This window comes from Calidris pugnax, unplaced genomic scaffold, assembly GCF_001431845.1.
Source record: "Calidris pugnax isolate Ruff unplaced genomic scaffold, ASM143184v1 scaffold63, whole genome shotgun sequence".
Lineage (NCBI taxonomy): Eukaryota > Metazoa > Chordata > Aves > Charadriiformes > Scolopacidae > Calidris > Calidris pugnax.
Genome location: NW_015090852.1, coordinates 1,145,480 through 1,167,096, shown reverse-complemented (window position 1 = coordinate 1,167,096; position 21,617 = coordinate 1,145,480). Strand labels below are relative to the sequence as shown.

The following is a 21,617-nucleotide window of genomic DNA, read 5'->3' as shown; positions in this document are numbered from 1 at the left end:
CCGAAGGAGGAGTTTCTTCTGCTCCCAGTGTGTTTGCGGTGACATCATAGGTGGGCTGAACGTCTCAGGCGAGTGTGTGTTTGTTTAAAAAAAACTGTCCAAAAGTGATGTATATGGAATCTGGGTCAGCTGTAGCTGGTTAGTGCACTTCTGCATATGAGAGTAAAACACAGTTTCAAAAAACGTTTCTTTCTCTTTTCTGGAATAATACATACTGGAACATTACTTTTTCCTTTTTCTTGTTTTTTTTTTAAAATGATTAGTTAGCTTGGTTATCATATGGAGAAACCCAATTCCTCAATGCAGCTTGGATCTAGCAGAGAAAGACAAAAGCAGTTTTCAACTCCAACTGCAGATTAACAATCCACAGCATCGGGTAATACAGGAAGAAAAAGCAACTTGGTCTCTGGATTTTCCATCTACCACAGAAGCAGAACAGCTGGAAGATTTTTTTTTCGTGGTAAGTTTTAAAGTTATTTTTACTTGCAAGTTTAATTTTGAGCTATTTGCAAATTCTACATATGTCTCCCTCAACATACAATTGTGAAGAAATAAATCTCTCTAAGCCTGACAAGTAAAATATAAAACTCACTTTTGTGGCATTTTTTATACTTTGGAAACTCAGAACTAAAAAGGACTCTGCTTAAGAGCAGAGACTAACTCATTCCAGTTGTAGGGGTGAACATGTTTCAGTTGTTTAGCTGTAAATATTCTGTAGATTGTTATCTACAGTTACAGAAAATTAGTACTACCAGATCCTTTGCTAAGCATGTAATTTGAGTATTGTGAACATATTAATCTGAAATTCTGATCCTACCAGAAAGCAAAAGTCTAAAATGCTATTGATTTCAGGGAAGCTGGATCTCACCCAACACCAGAGCATAGACCTAGCATTACTAGAACTAGAAAATGGATACCTCAATAAAACCACTGTAAAAAGTCCTAAGTAAATCAACGCACTTCTGTAAGTAGCAATCATTGTATATCGTTTCAACTAAATTTTTATTTATGGTACTTCTGAGCAGTAGAAGTAGTCTGAACCAAGAAACCCGAGTCATACATTGATGCAGAATATAGTAAAGTTTGTAGCACAAACAATTGTGCAGCTGAAAATCCAAAGACATTGCTGTAACAGGCACTAATCCCTTCCTTTAACAATTTGTGGAACGATAGGGAGGTTAATTGTACCTCCACTGAACGGCAGTTTGTGTCTAAATAGAGATTCATTTCATAAACACAAAATGCAACATACAAGGCAACATTATATTAAGTTGAAAATAGAGGGTTTTGTTACAGTTCTTTGGGAGGAAGGAGGGGGGAGGATAAAGTTGCAAGTCAATGATTAAAACAAAGTTGTTTATAAACAGAAGACAAAAGTACAGATAAAAAACCAAAAGAGTTGGTAATAAATTATTTTCTACTTTTTGCCTTTCTTCATGCTGACTTGGTAAATAATCCAGAACAATAGAAAAGAATATAAGTTATGTGTTTGTATTAACAAACTCTCAGAAATGTCTGACACAGTAAGAAAGAATGAAAGGGGTGATGCTAAAAGAAGAGACAAAGTGTTAGAGAAAGCAAACTTAATTAAGATGTAGTAGCTATGGGAGGAAAAAAAGTCTGAACAGTCTTGACAAACAAGAAAGATGGATCCTTTCCAAGTTTTCAAGCCCATTTTCTTACTATCCTTTTGTACTTCTTTACATATTAAAGGAAACATTCTAAACAACAACAAAAAAATCCATTTGAAGCCTACATTGTGTGCTTTGGACACCAGTCTCCGTTCATTCATCATTAGCCAAGGTTTTGATTTATGCTGCTTAGAACAATTCCTAAATCTTTCACAAATGAAAACAGCTGAGTCAATAATTTCAAAGCAATAAACTGGCTATGTGCAAGGTCTTAACTTTCTCTCCTTCACTGTCTTCCAACTTTAGAGTTCAAATATTGAAATGCTTATTTTAAAACAAATAGTGGAATATTCGTATTATGCTGTTGCCACAAGATTAATCTGAAGCACGATGGAAAAATATGCCATAAAAAGTTTTACAGGAATTTACTTCGAAGAATGGAAATTCTGAACCTTTAAACTTTTGTTAGTAACTATATGGCTTTATCAGGTCTTACTTATTGTTTTACTGACTTTGTTTGTTTTTTTTGTAGCTTGCCCTATTAGTCTGTCCTTAAAATTTTTACACAAATGAATGAAGTTTCCTATAGCAAACATCGCTAGACGCCTAACGTCTTCACTATCTGTTTTACAGAGAGTTCTGAAGCCTCTAAATAACACGTTTCCAAACACAAAATGCACCACTCCATTGTACTGGCCTGTTAAAATGGTGCAAACCCACACAACGACTGCAAACAAATGTACAGGAACCCCCACATAAAAAAAAAAGCACTACCAAACACGTCACCAAAAAACTCTGGAAGTGTTACGATATTTTGCTGTGTTTTCAGAATATCTAGTATGACAAGATTTACAAAAGTCTTCTGCAGACAAATTCTAAGAATCTATCATTTTTAAAAGTGACACTTTTTCAGGGAATACTTTGAAAACACGTGAAGATTTTTAGATTGCCTTTCCTAAAAGGAATCAGATTCCTGGTAACCTCAGAGAAACAGAATTCTCTGACTCAATCCATCATGTATCGGGACTAACAAAACCCGAGAATGTATTATTCCTGGATCCCAGTCAATACAATTGAAACTAATCCTGTTATTTCAGCAAAGGCAGAGTGACTTACCGGAAAAGCATTTGTTTACACAGAGTAAAGCAACTTACTGTAGTACAAAGATATATCAAAAATTCATGTGAACACCTCTCCTGTATTAAGAGAGTTTCCCCACATCAGTATTACTTCTAACATTATGAATCCAGTTTTAAGCTAAAAAAATCCACAAAAGTCTCCACTTGCTCTGTGTAGCGATAGGAGAATCTAGATGGTTGTATTGATTTTAGCTGCTTAGACAGAGCTTGAGAGAAAATGAAGTACACGTAGCATCAATAACAGAACTTTCAGATAACTGGTATCATGTTCAGAGGATCTTTATTCTCAGTATTATCACTTTCCCAATAAAACCCTGTGTTTCTCTTCATTGTTTTATATGTTTATAAATGGAGATTTATAAGAGGGGGCACTGTTGGTATTTATCATTTGATCATATTCTTTTACTAAATATTCTTAATAAAGATACATACAGATACTGCACTCTCCACACAAAGAGAATCCTATATCCACATTTATCTGCAACACCTCCCTTACATTCAGTTGTAAGAACCCAGGGAGAAGCAGCCTTTGGCAGCTCGGAAAGAACAGATTCTAGTCTGTGTTATGGGTCTCCAAATCCTGCATCCTGCTGAATGTGAGTCACAGCAGTACAACAAAGAACAAATAGTTTGTTGTATAGAAAGTTAAAAACCACCGAATATACACTAGCTTCCACACTTCCTCATTCCTGCAACTCTAACATTTGTAAGCAATACAATATTTTTTGGCGTTAACACAGCCCATGTTACAGTATTTTCTCAGAGTTGAAAATGACAGTTACTGGTTTATTTTGCTCTTTTAAATTGGAATTTTGTTAAATCTTTCAGATAACTGGTATCATGTTCAGAGGATCTTTATTCTCAGTATTATCACTTTCCCAATAAAACCCTGTGTTTCTCTTCATTGTTTTATATGTTTATAAATGGAGATTTATAAGAGGGGGCACTGTTGGTATTTATCATTTGATCATATTCTTTTACTAAATATTCTTAATAAAGATACATACAGATACTGCACTCTCCACACAAAGAGAATCCTATATCCACATTTATCTGCAACACCTCCCTTACATTCAGTTGTAAGAACCCAGGGAGAAGCAGCCTTTGGCAGCTCGGAAAGAACAGATTCTAGTCTGTGTTATGGGTCTCCAAATCCTGCATCCTGCTGAATGTGAGTCACAGCAGTACAACAAAGAACAAATAGTTTGTTGTATAGAAAGTTAAAAACCACCGAATATACACTAGCTTCCACACTTCCTCATTCCTGCAACTCTAACATTTGTAAGCAATACAATATTTTTTGGCGTTAACACAGCCCATGTTACAGTATTTTCTCAGAGTTGAAAATGACAGTTACTGGTTTATTTTGCTCTTTTAAATTGGAATTTTTGGAACACTTTTAAAATAACAAATCAAAGACCAATTTTGGAAAAAAAGTTTTTTCAATAACAAATCAAAGACCAATTTTGGAAAAAAGCTTTTTTTTTGCATGGGGATCAGTCTAGAAAAAGAAAAAAATCAGAAGAAAAAGGAATGGTACTAAATGTAAAATGGTATTGAAGCTCTATCCACAGCATTGAGTATTTCTGACAAGATGATGAAGTTTGTGTTGCTATGAATAGTAGCAAATTGCACATTTTCTCCTGCAGCAGCAGTAAAACATTAGCATACCGGAACATACAGAATGCAACTTCTATGGAAATCTGAGACCCAAAACTAGGTGACACAGAAACACAACAGAACCAAGTGAAACAACAGTCTATTCTAATTTAAAAAACATGATAGTTCATAAAGAGTTAAATAATGTATTTTAAAGCAATAGTATCTGCAATCACAATCCCTCTCACTTATTTTCCAAGGTCTGCATTGAGGTATTTCAGCAGCCCCACTCACCACAAGCAACCCTAGACTTGCAGGAAGGGTTTGAGACTGTTGTTCTGCCTAAATTGATCCCTGAGCCTCAATGACTTTATCTCATAACAATTATGACACTACCTACACATCTAAACCTGGGAATCTGGGACATAATGTGTCTGATTAAAAAAAACACCTCTAAAACTACTTCCCAACTCTAATATGTGTCATTTTTAAGTCTTACATATTAGGCTATCATTCTGTGATATTTTGGATAAATAGTTTATGTTTTTTTAAGCTGCTTGCCCAGAACATCAGGAAATTTCTGAAACAGTATTTTCATTTCCTTCTAAGCTGATTATAACTCCAGGTAAATATCTTATTCAGAACCTATTCTTGTATAACAAGTTAGGCATTAAGATGCACCAACACGCCAAGAAACATCGCAATATGTTTAATTTTTTCAACATCAAAATTTCCATGGAAGCATATATCCCTACCAGATAGATTCTCAGAAGGAACTCATCCCTGCTTATCTGAATGTCTCAGCTTAATACAAGACATTTGAACTATTTCTGAGTTCTAGGGCATAATATTATGCAGCTGTTGCATTTGGTTATGCTATATTAGACCATTTAATTCATTTTATGGTCTGACAGCACATATATAGACACAGAACTTCTAACTTTTAACACATAAGTGTAAAAGTTCAAAATTAACACATATAATATTAAAATAAAGGCATGAGGTGCGCTACACTGCAAAATGTTTGGTTTTGAAAGACTAATTTCAGTTTTAACGTATTTCAGGGGAAAAATGTGCTGCTGTGGGGAAACCCCCCAGCTATTCATTATTTAAGTAACTGTATAGGGTCGTAAAAAACTACCAGAACTAAAGTATTATTCACCTTTTTAGACTATGAAGCAGCTATTATATACTGTGAAAACAGTAAAATACTGGACTTGTACTACGCTTTCATCTTTAACCATATGCCATGAACTCACTTTCCCTGCATCTGCAAACACTGAACATAAAAGTATTGAAAAATAATTTAGATGTGAAGAGGTTTCAAACTTCAGACAATTAGTTCAGCTCATCCTCGTCAAGTTAGAAAGCACACTTAGACCTGTTTCACATGTGTGTACCATAATTCATGTGAAAATTTAACCTAATGAACTTCCAACTCTGGGCACTGTTCAAGTGATTAATATTTAAATGTCTAAAATTACTAAATAAATACATACAATTAGCTCTGGAGAAAAGTGATACTTTTTTAAAAAAAAAACACCACACCCAATAAGCAGAAGTTACACTTTCACCAGAGAAATATTAACAAAACATTTAACCAAGTTCTGGTTTTAAGAAAAATATTTACTAACAGACAACAAAACACTTACTACTTCATACTAACAGTAAAATATACATAAATAGTTTTTTCAATATAAACATTCTCAAACTTTTATGTATTCCCTCAATTTATGTAGGGTAAGAAATTATTTTCAGTATGTGTTAAAAGCAAGTGTTTTCTTCCCCTCGCAGAAGCAGGGCTTGCAATATAACTGCCAGTCAAACAAAAAGGTATTTTTCAAGCAATGGTGGAACATTTGATCAAGATTCCTAGATATAGTTCCTGACTGCATGTACAGCATGGTTTGAAGTTTGTAACCACTGCTCTTAGCGAAGTCAAAAAATAAAGACTTCATATGTTTACTCTGAGGTTGAGCAGACATTTGTAGCAATAATATTAAAGCCAGTAAGAGAACAGGAAGAAGTGACCTGACACAAAAGTCACCTTACCATTTGTAAATGTGAATGTAAAGGGAGCAGCACTGGTCTGCTTCTCCTTCAGAGGGACTGTTTCAGGATTGCCAAGTGCACTTAAATTTAAAACTTGGCAGGAACAGCATGAAAACTATTAACTTTCTCCAGTTTTACTTTATTTCTCTTTGTAACTATACAAAGGCCACTGTACAAGGCCTTGTACAACCACTAATAGCAGTCTGGAAAGGAAAGCCAGACCAACAGCTGAGATAAGGAAGAGTGATCTGCTTGACAAACCAAATAAGATACGAAAAATGAGGGGTTTTTCCCAAGATTTAAGTGCTACCTTTGTTTATTATCTCAAATATTTAAAAAAATAAACACTAAAAACCGCCAGGTTCCCTAAAAACATTTTTGGATCTTTATCACTGTATTTTAATTCTTTACACAAAGTTAAAAGAAATAAATTTTCTTTTAAAGGTGAGTGAAACACTTCAGTGTGGTATTTATATTGATAACACTAAGGTATTGGGTGTGCTATTTGGACAAAAATGTTTGTGACAACAATTTTAAGTATTCATCTCAGAAGACAAGTAAGTAGGGACACAAATACAGAACAAACAGTGTTATAGGCTTTCCTTACAAATTTAAAGTTACTTGAATATGTAATTTTCAATGTTTAACACAACTATGTTAATGCTAAACTCCTGCCTAACACTAATGTCCAAAAATAGTGTTAGATATGTCTGTATTTTTCAAATATGCTGTATCTGTGTGTATATTAATTTGAAAAATGTGTGTATATATGAACAGGTACATATATAGTATTTAACAATTTAAACATCTATTTATACATATGTAAATATAAAAGAGCACCAGAAAGGCTTATGTAATCGAAATTCCAAAATTTATATAAATATTTTTGAAATTACTATCAGTCATCACTGTCTCCCTACTTTCTTTCCATGAAGACATTCTGCAAGCATTCTGTACGTTCTATAACCTTGTGCATTTACTTGCAGTGAGTGCAGATCTAAGCAGTCAAATTTTTAATGAAATCATGATAGATAATCTAAGCAGAACATTGCTTCTGAAAGTTTACCCGGTGCAACAACTTTTCTACTAAATCCAATATCTAAATTTTAAGGTTTGCTGCTCAAGATAGAAAGTTATTATTTGAAGCTAATCTAATGGAATCTAACTTCAAGTAACAGATTCCAAAGAGTTGTCTACATACTTGTAAGCATGGCAAACCCATCATTTTAGGTAGTTCAAGCAGTGTGGAAGCCTTTAGTTATAGTTCTAATTTAATTATTTATCTTTTACCTGTTCAATAGTGTCTTCTGACAAGTCATCATACTCGCATCAAAATGAAGATATTTAAATGGACTTTGGGTGTACTATTGTTCCTCCTGTTGTCTATCGGGCGCTGTACAGAACAATCTACACCTGATAAAACATCCCAACGGAGGCACCCTCGTTCAGCAGATGGTGGAGAGGAAGGGAAGAAATGTGGTTACACGTTCTTGGTCCCAGAACAAAAAATTACAGGGCCAATTTGCGTGAATACTAATGGACCAGGAACTGGTAACAGAAAAGACGAAGTCACAAGAATGGACATAGAGAACTTGAAGGATGTCCTATCCAAGCAAAAGCGGGAGATTGACATTTTGCAATTGGTAGTGGACGTGGACGGAAACATTGTGAATGAAGTAAAATTACTGAGGAAAGAAAGCCGTAACATGAACTCTAGGGTGACCCAACTTTATATGCAACTCTTGCATGAGATAATTCGAAAGCGTGATAACTCTCTTGAGCTTTCCCAACTGGAAAACAAAGTCCTTAATGTTACAACAGAAATGTTGAAGATGGCCACAAAATACAAGGAGCTTGAAGTAAAATACGCAGCACTAACTGATCTTGTAAATAATCAGTCTGTGACTATCTCACTGCTGGAAGAGCAGTGCTTGAGAATCTTCTCACGACAGGACACCCATGGGTCTCCACCTCTTGTTCAAGTGGTGCCACAGCACATTCCTAACAGCCAGGCATACACCCCTGTTCTTCTGGGAGGTAACGAGATACAGCGAGATCCAGGTTACCCTAGAGACAGAGATGTAAGGCCACCACCCGATCCAGCTACTTCTCCTACAAAGAGTCCTTTCAGAGTACCACCACTGGCTTTAATTAATGAGGGTGAGTTATCTATCACTATTTAACCTGAGACTTCTCTATTTCAGAGGGAAACTGTCATGGCTACAGAAATAGAATGATGAATTTAAAGTGTCTGGTAGAGCTAGCCCTTGCTCCTGATTCTGATTTTTTTCCCTCCCCCCTCCCTGACCCTCCACAAACTTTAATTTGCCAAACAGTCTAATTCTTAAGCTATAGCTGTGTAAGATGAATTTGTTGAAATAGCTGATACTCAGAAATTCAATCTGAAGAATTTACGCCTTTAAATGACAAAGTATTGGGATTTCTGTCTCCCAGCTAGGTTTGAGTTATGGGAATGAAAATTTAATATTAGCATATACTTCCTAGTATTTAGGCCTGTTTCTTTGAAGGTGTCTATTAGCCACGTTACAGTAACCAGCAATAGTGAAAAAAAGCTAATTCATCTTAAATGAAGTAATTTTAAGTAGGTATCCTTTATACTTACACATATACATTTGCCAGAAGTTAATCCTGCTAGAAGAATTTTACTCCTTCTATTCTGAGCTGCTTTAGAACAAATATCTAAATCCATCAACACAATTGTGCAATAAGTCTCTAAGTATTTGGTTGAAACATTCAGGAGAGTAAGATAAGTTTGGGAAGATAAGTGAATCAAGGCTGGATCCAATTTGATGCACTCAGCTTTGAAAATTTAAAATGAGAACCCTGTTCCCAATAATTTGACGTCAGTAGGGGATGGCAAGTTAAACTAATACCATAAATGTTATGAAAATACATTCAGAAGACTACATCACATCATGTGTTACATTCTTCAGGTCATTAGATAAATTAATTCATCACTGAAACAGAACTCGTGACAAGAAAACTAGCTACATCTGAACAGCCCTGAATTCTATTGTGGGTCTCAATTCATTAAAATTTTGAGAAAATTGTAATTATAAAAAACTTTAAGGATTCAGAAAACCAAGTTTTTCCTCAGACATCCATTCAAGCGCTTGCTCTTGGCTTCTGTTATCTTTCACAGCAAAAGGGTTAGGTTGGGATTTTTTTGTGTTTGAGTTGTTGGTTTGTTGTTTGGGGGTTTGTTTTTCTTTCAAATTGCCTTTAGTCACAGCTGGAAGTTCAACTTGATTCCTAAGATGAAGACAAACATTTGTTTGTGACTATTCTACAGCATTACAAACAACTACCTACTGTTTTAAAGAACAACTATTTTTATTCAGGATCTGCAGAAAATTCAGGCACAAGCCCAAGTAAAATGCCAGATGTCACGAGAATTTAAATCGCACATCATGACACAAAGGAAACAGCTAATATAAAAGCATTACGTTAATGTCTGGTCAGGCAGAAAAAGTATAATTCTAAAAAACAGTGACTTCCTGTTTCCCAGAAAACCCATGCTTCAAGATTATGATATACCTGCATCTTTTTCTCAGTATATGCCTGCTGTACATACAAAATAAAATAGGACTAAACATTTTTCTCTAAATTATCTACCATGGTTTTCCCTAATCCCTTTGCCCCTAAAAGTTCAGTTTTAATCCATTTTTGCAAGAAATACAGAGAAATCCTAGGAAATTTATTTTAACATTAGTCAGTTTCCTTTATTTAATACTAGATTCTTGAGTTTAAAGCTTAAGTGTTTCTTGCAGTGCCTTGCGATAATGAAGGTTGATAAATGCTACAACTGGTAGAGCATTAATCATCAAACCCAAAACTTCTAAATTGCAACACTATTCCCAGTTATTATCTCTGATGTTTTTTTAAACTAAGGTAAGCGTATTTAATGGTCCACAGAAAAAACTGTCTATGTCATAAAAAATTACCTTTCCAGCTAAAAGATGATGACAATTTGTAACACATAAAGATGTCAAAAAAGATCAGTGAAAGCCAAACAGTCCCATTTAGAAATAGGCCTGTGAAAGACTTGGTTATGACAGAGTAAGCAACTGAACAAACAAGTAGGAGCTGTCTCCTATTGTACCTGAAGAACAAATAGTTGCATGCAGCAGAAGTTTACAGAAGAGGCAATGTGCATCTTAATATTGTGAATGGGGAGTAAAATTCACAACATGTACGGAACAGAAGGATGAGATCATATTTTCTGAAGAGTATGTTGGTTAATTCACATAAAAATTGCTCTAAAAACTGAGAAAGAATAATATTCCTGTGAATTAGTTTTAAAAGTTATCTTAATCCTTGGAATAATAACCAGCAGTTCCGAATTTTAATGCCACTATGTTGCAAAAAGTAGTTTCAAGTAGAGTACTTGAAAATTACACACACACCCCCCAACTCTGCTCCTAATACCTCTCAGTTAATGTAACATCCTTTCTTTAATATATGCCCAATTTTATTTTGGAATTTTCCTTCTGCCCAAAAAATTCTCTACTTGAAGCTTACACAAGCACAGCTTCTTTATCATCTGCTCAAGATAAAATTTAGCATCTTAAAATAGGGTTCAGCCATCATTTAATTAAGCTTCCAACTTAAAATACTTCATCATTTTCCTCCTCTACTACATCTAACTTCCTATAGAATATGATCTGTACTAAATCATACATCTAAACCCAAGTTTTAGAAATGAAACATTACAACATATCATCTTCCCAGAGTATTTCTAACTTATAACTTATTGTCTCGGCAACTTTGTGTACACAGTCTGTTAAAAAAGACTAGATATGCACAAGATGTTTATTCCTTATACAGATAACGACTTTAAACAGAGTAATTATGCTTTTTTCACTAGCCAGAGTCAACACTCACACCAGCACTGTGGAGAATCTTATGCTGTTTCACAAATCTCAGCTTTTTCACTGAATAAGAAATGGATCAGTTCCTATACCCTGAACCTAAAATAATTACATATAACAAAGAATTTACTTCTCAAAAAAGATTCAAGGTTATACACCAAAAGTTATAGGATTTGTTGGATTTCCTTACACTAAGAGCAGAAGCCTGTTACCTCTACTACAGCATTAACTTAGGATAAGCACATAGACAAATCTGAGCATCCAAAATCAGACAAGTTGCATCCTGTGACCTTAACGCCAGCTGAATTTCAGAAGTGATCAAAGTGTATTATATAAACAGTCTAGTACAATTCTGTCTGCTGCAAAAGCTAATTAAGATCACTCCAAACATCTGCTTAGGTCTCTCATGGGAAAATGAGTCCTCAATTCCCCCTCCAGCAGAAATCATATGAAATAACACACAGTAGATATAATTGAGCTATTCTTAATATTCAGTTAACATTACAAAAAAATACTACTTGTCTGTTTACATTTTTTCTAATGCAATTGCTTTACAATAATACTTCTAGACCATCCTTCCTGTTCAATTATACAGCACCCAAATTTACTTTTGAAAGTTCAAGGAAAGGAAACGAGACCCAACTTAGTTCAGGAAATTATCTATCCACTGAACAGACTTTGAAACTGAGTACACTTTCCGTGTACAAACTATGTGGAAATTTTAATTGAGAACAAGAGAAAAAGCAGTCATATACCAAAGCCACAGTATTTCTTTCCCAAGCTACTACTGCAAGAATGACAAAAACCATTGTAAGTACTGCTGCATATCATACCGTCAGTATTTGGCAACGATGACTCAATGTCTGCAGCATTCTTGGTAGCACTGTCACAGTCAGAAGCTCTAAGAAGTCACATTCATTAAATGCACAAAGTTTATGTACTGTAATTCACATGAAATGCTTTATGGATTTCTTGCGAATTCCTCATTTATCCAACTGACAACTACTACTTTACAATCTAAAAAAAGCAGGACTTTCAATTTGCTTTTGTCATGCAACCTTAATCTGCAATGAAGGTCACTTTCACTCGACCTCAACTTTTCATTAAAGAATAACCCCAACAGCTGTCTTCTATGCTTCTTTGCATATTTGCTGCTTCTGGTACTGATGCGTTTTCTCTGAATTTCCAAGTACATTTGAGAAAACGAGCCTTCTAAAATTAGAGGAAAGCTGTAGGTAATTTTATTTTCAGATTCACTGAGTATGAGTTTTCAGATACATTTAGGGCATCCCCCACTGAAGAGTCATCTGAATACATCCTGCTTTTCATTAGTGAATGACCAGTCTCTCTAAATCAACTGAAGTAATGATACACAAACACAAATCCTTTTCTGAAAAGTAGAACATAAAAATATTACTAAAAATTGAAAGGCAAACTAGACAAAGTTTTCAGAGATATGTAAGCTGCATGCTTCTTATAACCAGATACTCTTCTCTAAGTACTATTTGTAAAACCACTATTTGCATGGTCTAAAATAGAGCTTTCAAGCAGTACTGTCAACAGCAACAGCATTTTTAGAGAATCACAGCCCTGAAAACAAGTATGAGAGCCCTTTTAACTGCTCCGAAGTCCTTCTCCATTGCTTGCTTATTTTCTTCATCACTATGCATCTACACATATCACACCAGGATGACACACGAAACTTAAAAAGATTCCTACCCACAGTTAGCTGGCTCATCCTAGAACTGGGTTAAGTACATAAAGGCAAAAAAATTATGCAGTATAAGAAATAATTTATCACTAAATTCCGAATCTGTAGACTTTGGCAGTAAAAATTTCTTACAGCAGCTCTCAAACTATTTATGTACTCAGGTGTGTGGGGGGATTTGCTTGGGTGTCTTGGATTTGTTCTGGTTTAAGCTTCCAGTTTGAAGTGGGCACACTAGGACACAACAAAGTAAACTGGCATCTACCTTTTTTAAAAGTGGTACAGGAGAAAATAGTTAATGAAAATTATAAAGCACTTCTTGAACATCACAAGTCAGAGTATAAATCTTTGGCAGAGTAGACAAAAGTCAAAAATTAGGTGTTGGTAACCAAAGTCTATTAACTGTTTAGCAAAATGAAGTTTTTATTTAAAACATATATATAGGATATTGGCATGTTTACTTATGTGTACACGGTTAATCTAAGACGGTAACTTTTTACACTGGTTTCCATGGTAGTTTTACCTCAATTGAATCACTGACCTTCCATTAGCATTATAAAATATACTTGAACAATGTCACTGCATAGCCAAGCTTGAATGCTTACAGTATTTCTTTTCAAAAAGGGCCATTCAAAGACTGCCAACAAGCCAAGGAAGCTGGGCATTCCAACAGTGGGATTTATATGATCAAACCTGAAAATAGTAATGAGCCAATGCAACTATGGTGTGAGAACAGCCTGGACCCTGGAGGATGGGCAGTTATTCAGAAGAGGACAGATGGATCTGTCAACTTTTTCAGGAACTGGGACAGTTACAAGGTAAATTATGGAATGCAGAAAATCCACTGCTTCATTTCAGTGTGGCAGTGACATTATCCATGACAATCAAGGAGATGCAAACATTTCTAATGCAATTCTTCATTGCAAATGGTTGTACTGGATGACAAGCACCGAGCAGCTAGAAATAGCTGCTTAAGTTAGACACTGAAATTAATTTTATGAACAATTATAATTGATAAGATTGTTCATCCCTCAGAGGCAAACGTATTTCAGTGGGATTGTCCTATTTGACTCAATGCATTACTTAACTTTGTATGAACTGACTCATTGTTGAAATAGCCTGCATTTGTAACGCACAACACAACTGGGGAGACACACATTATTCCAGACAGTGACTGGGAAGTCACTTATTACAAAGACCTACCTAAACATATGATTTTTATTAACACACTGAGAGCTACAGCAAGTACTTGACAAGCTCAATTGTCTCCCTTATGAATAAGCAATCTCAGTCAGTGGAATTATTAATTTAAGCACATTAATACATTTGCAGGATCAGGGCCTCAACTTAAAAAAATTCCTAATAATGAATTAAAGGAAAGAATTTCTTAAAATTAATTTAGAAATCTGAAGATGTATGGCTGGTGAAGGGAAACACATTCTTGTATGTTATAGTGATACTATGCACTGGCAGGTACAATGCCTAGGACAACAAATGCACGATGCTTTGGTCTAATTATATGCTGGACAGCAAAACTGATTTAAATAATAATAATAATGTGCTGGCTTATATATATAGGACACGGTTTTTCCCCTATGATGCAGTGCTCGCTTTAAATAGATCTACAATTGCCACATGTGTTGTATGCAAAGAGAGAACTGAGCCACATTTAACTCAATCAGTAATCTAAAAACATTATCCATACAATGCAAATGATAAAAAGATTACTATGAGGATTTTTCACTTTTTGAATTCTTGGAATTTAATGATTCAAACAATAGTAATACCTTCATAGCAGTTAATCAAAGTCTTCTCAGAAAAGTAGGTGGTTGGTTTTAAAGAGACCATAAACATTTTAAACATAATGCAAAGAAAATGGAGAACAGTGTATAACCAGTGTCTAATAATGGCTCAAGCTCAGGCAAATTTGTCCCCAGGAGATTTGTCGTTAAATTGCAGTGGCTGAAGATGGTAGTCCTATTACCTAACTGCAGGTACTTGAAGGTACACCTCTGTGGGTCGTTAAATTGCAGTGGCTGAAGATGGTAGTCCTATTACCTAACTTGAAGGTACACCTCTGTGACAAGCTTTAGACTCAAGCCTGCACCACTGACAAAAGAGACATCTCCCATGCCCACATTTCTACTTCCTTCCCCATCTCTGTGTGGCCGCAGAGCTACAGCACTGAGACAAGGGAAGTACTGTCAATGTGGCTGTGAGCCAGGAGAAAAGCACTGCTACCATTTTTGGCAGCAGCACGATGCTAGATCTACTTTAGTCACTTGTGAAACTGCAGCTTGAGTTAGGAGCCTAGACTGTTTATCTACTGGAAGGAGACTTTCACAGAAAGTGATATGAAGCAAGGAATCAACTGTAGGTTGATACTCCATGGCCTGAGGAGGGCAGGAAGATTTCAGAAACTAGGAACATAACAGATAGCTACAGTGGGTGATGTACCTACCTTAGCTGCAACACCAAACATTAACAACACTGGTTTAGTCAGGGACAGGAGACAGCAGATATGAAATATCACTTCACAGCTACCGTACTGGTAGTCTGTGTTTTGAAAGGAAAGATGTCTTTATATTTCATTTCTAATAGATCTAATAAAGAGCACACATGAATTACGTAATCAAATTTGCAGTCAAAAACCAACGCTAGTTGCATTAAAAAGGCAACCAAATTTATTTACCTTGAAGACTGAGACTGCTGATCCATAAATAACTTTTCCAACCTGGAAATATACCCCTTTAAATTTCATTATTCATACATTCTAAAAGATTCCCATAGCTTTGTCAAGAAATATATTGTTTCAATTTCTCTATTCTCCCTCTATCTTAAAAAGAAGAGAACATCACAGAGAACATAGTTTTGCCACCTTTTCTGTTTCTTGTAGTACCTCTTGCAGCTAGCAGTCCAACCCAGTAAATGGCCAAGTGAAGCAAAATAAAAGTATTTAAATGCATGGGCTGAGCAATCATTCAGAAGCTTAAGGGCTTTCAATACACTTTACAATACTCCTGCTGATGAACATCTTGACAAACAAGAAAAACTAAGCTAACATCATTTTCTGATCTTCTTTTGTACAGAAAGGCTTTGGCAACATTGATGGAGAGTACTGGCTGGGACTAGAAAATATTTACATGCTTACTAATCAGGATAATTACAGACTATTGATTGAGTTAGAGGACTGGAGCAATAAGAAAGTCTATGCAGAATACAGCAGTTTCCGCCTGGAGCCCGAAAGCGAATTCTACAGGCTACGCTTAGGAACGTACCAAGGAAACGCAGGCGATTCCATGATATGGCACAATGGAAAGCAATTCACAACACTGGACAGAGACAGGGATATGTATTCAGGTAAGGAAACTAGTATGTATGCAAAAAGTGAACACAGTAGATTGCATTAGTGATACCACCTTTAAAAAAAGCACATAGTACAGAAGAGTATGTAACTTCTGATAAAACAATTCTATTGAAAGATGCTTCAAATCAATACTGATAAAAATCGTGTTGACAGGGCTCCCTTCAAGCCCCTGCACCATTCAGAAATTCAAATTCTATTGCCCTCATTGCAGGCACACTTGAGCAAGCGTTATATTTAGCTTAATGACATCTTTATCACCTGCACGTGACTCTGCAGTCAGAATACCTGTCCAGGTGATCTCCCAGAGTAGTGCTGTGGTCACATAACAATAATCACCATGAATTAAAGCCTCTGAACAGCATAAAAGGAACTGCAGTTGTGCACAGGCTTTGTCATGTACCAATACTTGAGAAACAGGCTGATCATGCCGTTTCCTTCAATTTTTTTTTCATTTCCATGCTCGTCCTCGAGCTTTCCCCTTACAGCCTTAGCAGTAAAGGAAAGGTTAGGGAGTGTAATATTTCAAAATGCTTTTTCTCAGCTGTCAATAACCATAAAGCTGGACAAATCTTGCAAACTCTTAAACAAGCCTGTAATAGTAAATGCTCAAGTTACAGCAACTCTTTGTGGAATTGTGGCCCTGTGTGCTGCTTGGGACTGTATCAACTCACATTGCTTCCACTGAAGTATTTCTAAACAGTACATAATCCGAGTTCCTTGAATGTTAGCTCACAGACAACCACTGCTGGTAGGCTGAGAAGAGTTGATCTCCTTAGTTTTCAAGCTCTCACATTAAATACGGTGTCAATAATCCTCCCTCCAGGGAATGGTTGCTGTTACAACATAATTTACAATTTAGGTAGAAGCAGCAATTGATATGGACCACAACAGGCTACGAAGTACTTCAAAGTGCCCTCTAAGAATAAACCAGAATATGAAAGCTTTTGATAATCTCCAGTTTTCCTCTTTAATCTTGAAGATCACCCATTTCTTTCTGTTCCACAGGAAACTGTGCTCACTTCCACAAAGGCGGCTGGTGGTACAATGCATGTGCCCACTCTAACCTCAACGGGGTGTGGTACAGAGGAGGCCACTACAGGAGCAAGTATCAGGATGGAATATTTTGGGCTGAGTACCGGGGAGGTTCCTACTCCTTGAAAGCAGTTCAAATGATGATCAGGCCTATAGACTGAGGAGGAAAATCCCACAGCGCTCAAGTGATCACGTATAAACTTCTCAACACTTGAGTTCCAGAAAAATAAAGTATTACTTTTTAATCATTATTTTGCACAATCTAAAAGCAGGTCTACAGTTCTCCTGTCTTTCCCCCCTCCCTGTTGTGTTCCCTGCTCCTTATTTTAAAAACCTTTTCTACTGTGACAGACGGTGTTTTTTTAAACACACATTCACAAAAGCAGATGTTTGTGCTTGCAAAGCATATTTATCTTTGTTCAAGTCCAACATACTTTATGTAAACAGTGATTAAAGATGGTAAAAAATTCCAGATATATGACAAGATACAAGCTTTTTCACTTAAAAAGCTTATTCTTTTTCAGGTTAGCTCAATCCTTAAATGTAAATATGTGAAATGACATTGTCTTGCTCTAATGTGAAAATGGTTTAGCTATTTAACAATTTATTTAAAACTGTTGGTATTACTTTCAATGAAAATCTGGATTCACATTACTGTTTAAGATGTACTCCAAGAAGCTACACAAAAAACTCAAGATACTCTAGCTTTGCCAAAACAGAAAGATTTTTTGCAACAAATAATTATTTCAAAATGATAAGTGATGAATTAAACAAAATATAACATTTCTTAGTGGTGTAGAGAATTCCTTAAGATCTGCATATCATACTTTCTGTAAAACATTAGGCAAAATGTTCCTAATGTAAAAAAAGAAAAATAATTGTATGAAATTATTGATAAACTGCAGGCAACCAAATTTTGCTCAGTACTTTTTTTACTTTCAACCCCCCATATTCAAACATCGTAACTACACACAAATATTTCTTGATACTTTGAACTTAAATGGCAAAACAAAAAGCCCCGATATTAAAATCATGACTTGACTCCCCATTAGACATGATGAGGTCTGAACAAGTGTTCACACATAATAATTTAGAGAAGGATCTAGTCTCTGAATATAGAGATTTTCCCCCAACACAGCTTTCTGCTGACACAGTAAAACAAAGGTTAGAAATCAGTTTCTGAGTGTATTCTCCCTGCCACCCCAAACTTGGACCGCTCTTATGACATACACATTTCACTTCCCCTACACATATACAACTTTTGACACGGTCTATATTAAATTTTCTACTTTCTAGATATCACGTTTCCACTGGAATTAGTACTCAATAAATTAATCAGAAAATACTTTTCCAACCTTTAACAACAGCTGTAGAATATCCTGGATAAAACCAAGATATTTGCAAAAATCAGAAGAAAAAAAATGCTCACTTTAGATACCAGAGTCTCCAAAACTAAAGCTCTCTTCCTAGTAAAGAAAACTATTTAATAATTGTACTTAGCCACACAGCTAACAATTTCTTATTACACAAAAAATAAATACACTGTTCTGAATTGTAACAAATGTATTTGTTTGGCACCTCATATGTGCAGTCAGGTTTTTAAGGAACTTTGTCCCTATACAACATAAGAAACCCAAATAGCTAAAAGAATAATCTAATATTGTTATGTTAAATTAGTCGATATCAATTGCTATGCAAAACGTCATTTGTAATTCAGAGGACAGAAAACAGCATTCTGCTTTCAGAACACATCCTCTGGTATAGATAAAGCTTCATTGATAATATACGACTGCAAGGGTTGTAGTTAAATCTTCGGTCAGAGATCAAAGCCAACAAGTTTCAACAATACTTGCTGGTGGGTGGGGAATCAGTTCCAGCATATTCCATTCCCAAATTCCAACAATTTTAACTGACAAATATATAAGATTACAATTCTGAAATTGTTCTTCATAAAGAGAATATCTGTTTATTACAAATATTATACAGACCTCATTGATTGAGTGTTCCACAAAATGCTTTTTGATTGCAAACATTTAAAATTCAGACTATCTGAAATCTATCTTTTTTCTATGGTAGCTGGATAGAAGAGCGGTTTGGGTAAGTTTAAAAGTTGCAAATGTCCTCCAAAACAATTTAATGAACACTTTGACACGTTTAGTTCATTCAACCGACAGATTTCCTCTCCTTGGGACAGATCTTATTTTACCACAAGAATCTCTTGCCTGCTACAAAAACAGTATTTGTTTATTCAGTGCAGTCAGTGAAAGCTGTACTTTGCAGAAACCCCTAAGTTAGCTTGCGCTCAGCTTTTATATCACATCTTACAGGTCGGACATCTAAAAAGTGATTCTTCCCCAATTTAAAGCTGCAGGACAGCCTTAACTAAACATTATGACAAAATACACTGAGAAAGCTCAGATTGCACAAATGCTGTGCACTGAAAGGAAAGACTTAATTTTAAATTGCTCATTTAAGATTATAAGGAGGGAAAGCATATACTGTCTCTTTTTCAGGTTGGTTCATACTCCGTACAATAATTTATTACTTTCAAATGCTTGTAACTCTATCAGTTCTTAGGTTTTGGGTTGAATTTTTTAAGCAGGGTAAACGTCTTAAGAAGCTTAAATGTTTTCTCTCACACTTTTTTAAGAAAAGTCTTTCAAAAGAGGCTGTAGCATCCCTCAAGCTTATTGCACTGGACATTCAGAAGCAGTTTGTCTGTGAAGGATATAGCTTTCACCATTCCCGTACTATCAGTCCAGATTTCACCAAGCACAACTTTAGAGTTTAACCTGTGCTAAACCTGAAACACGGTTTTCACACGTATTTCCAGTCTATGGCAAGCATTATCAGTAAAGTAGCTGAATATTCATCAGATGAATACTTCAATACCCTGTTTTCAGCTTTTCTGTTTCTGGATATGATTCCTGAAAGACAGCTATATGAAAATATTTCACAAGGTAGTACTGCTTAGTTAAATAAAAATCTTACTTCTCAAGATATGGCTCCATTGTTTCATTGTGCAATCTCAAATTAATCATAACTCCATAATAAGACTTCCTTTGAGAATGTGTTTTTATTCTAAGGTGAAATGTAACATTACATATACAGCTCCCATTTGTCTTGGCTACCTCAGTTGGTCAGGTGATGCAAGAGTGATGATACATCCCTCATCATGTAATGAGGGCCTAATGTTGAACATTTTTATTGGTGTTTCATGGCTCACAGCACTCACATTTAGGTTACTGAGTCCACAGTGACAATGTGCTGCTCTTGCTTGCATTTCTCTAACTCTGGATTCACATACAATTATTGCAAGGAACTGAAAAGTATTTTTACTCCCCCCCCAGTTAAACGTGGAAGGACATCTTTATCTTGCCCACAGAGAGCGAGCTGTGGTAATAAGAAAACAATCTGTACTTCTGTGGCTCTATTCCCATGGCAGATACTACGCAAAAAAAAAAAGCATTTCAGCTTTATCTCACAATGCTAAGATGATGATGGAAAAAAACTCCACACTCACATTACGGATTTGATTGTGTAAGGGTAAAGCTAGTAATCTCTGAGGGGTAAAACATTCGGCCTTGAAACCGCAGCTGAAATTCCTTTAATGCTCACTTTCCCCATGACCTTCCAAACAGGATCCTTCAACGACCAGTGCCAGTATTTCTCCGGAGGAGATCCGCAATGGCAAATGTAACTGTGTGGCAGGCTCAATGCTCTGCACTCTTCCTAAGAGCATTTTAGGGGAGCACAGCAACTGCAGGGTCTCCCCAACAACAGTGAAGGAAGCCCCACCTCACCCCTTCTTTTACCATGACAGTAAATGGATCTTGCAATCAATCCCCCTCGCCGACAAACTCCACGATCACAATTTCAAACTGAATACTTTCAGGTCCATTTTTCTACACATTTTAAACCAGGAGCAGCACTACTTCTGCACATGATTTTACACCAGAAGTTAACAGCAGAAAAAAAGCCTTTCAGGAATTATAACCTATAGCATTAAGGAAGCTTAAAACAGTAAGTAAAACAAACAACTTAAGTTACTTCTGTTCCATATGATTCTTATATTTGTAAAATGCCTTGGGAAGGAAATTTTAGAAATAATACTCCTGCAGATCTACTCAGGTCTTACTGGGGAATAAAGCTTTGATCAACTGAGAACAATTGGACTCAACCGCCAGTCTTCCAAGA

At 35.7% G+C, this 21,617-nt stretch overlaps 2 protein-coding genes across 10 annotated transcripts in view; one reads left to right on the top strand and one right to left on the bottom strand.

The window, feature by feature from the left end:
• The window catches only part of RALGPS2 (Ral GEF with PH domain and SH3 binding motif 2), a 164,375-nt gene that overhangs the window by 51,811 nt on the left and 90,947 nt on the right, over positions 1–21,617 (bottom strand). The window lies entirely within an intron of this gene.
• ANGPTL1 (angiopoietin like 1) lies at positions 92–20,418 on the top strand. 2 transcript variants are annotated; one of them, XM_014943464.1, is made up of 6 exons: positions 136–162; positions 264–460; positions 7,723–8,581; positions 13,646–13,839; positions 16,111–16,381; positions 17,394–17,668. In XM_014943464.1, the coding sequence occupies exons 3-6, from the start codon at positions 7,756–7,758 to the stop codon at positions 17,579–17,581; spliced, it is 1,479 nt and encodes a 492-aa protein (XP_014798950.1). In that variant the 5' UTR covers positions 136–162; positions 264–460; positions 7,723–7,755; the 3' UTR covers positions 17,582–17,668. The 2 variants fall into 2 exon arrangements, with proteins under 2 accessions (XP_014798949.1, XP_014798950.1); XM_014943463.1 differs by having other exon boundaries at positions 92–460; positions 17,394–20,418.

Bases quoted from the DNA above. Each gene is read 5' to 3' on its own strand.
- ANGPTL1 (XM_014943463.1), top strand. From the start codon at position 7,756: ATGAAGATATTTAAATGGACTTTGGGTGTACTATTGTTCCTCCTGTTG. The intron at 8,582-13,645 runs GTGAGTTATCTA...CTTTTCAAAAAG, and splicing joins ACTGGCTTTAATTAATGAGG to GGCCATTCAAAGACTGCCAA. The intron at 16,382-17,393 runs GTAAGGAAACTA...TCTGTTCCACAG, and splicing joins AGACAGGGATATGTATTCAG to GAAACTGTGCTCACTTCCAC.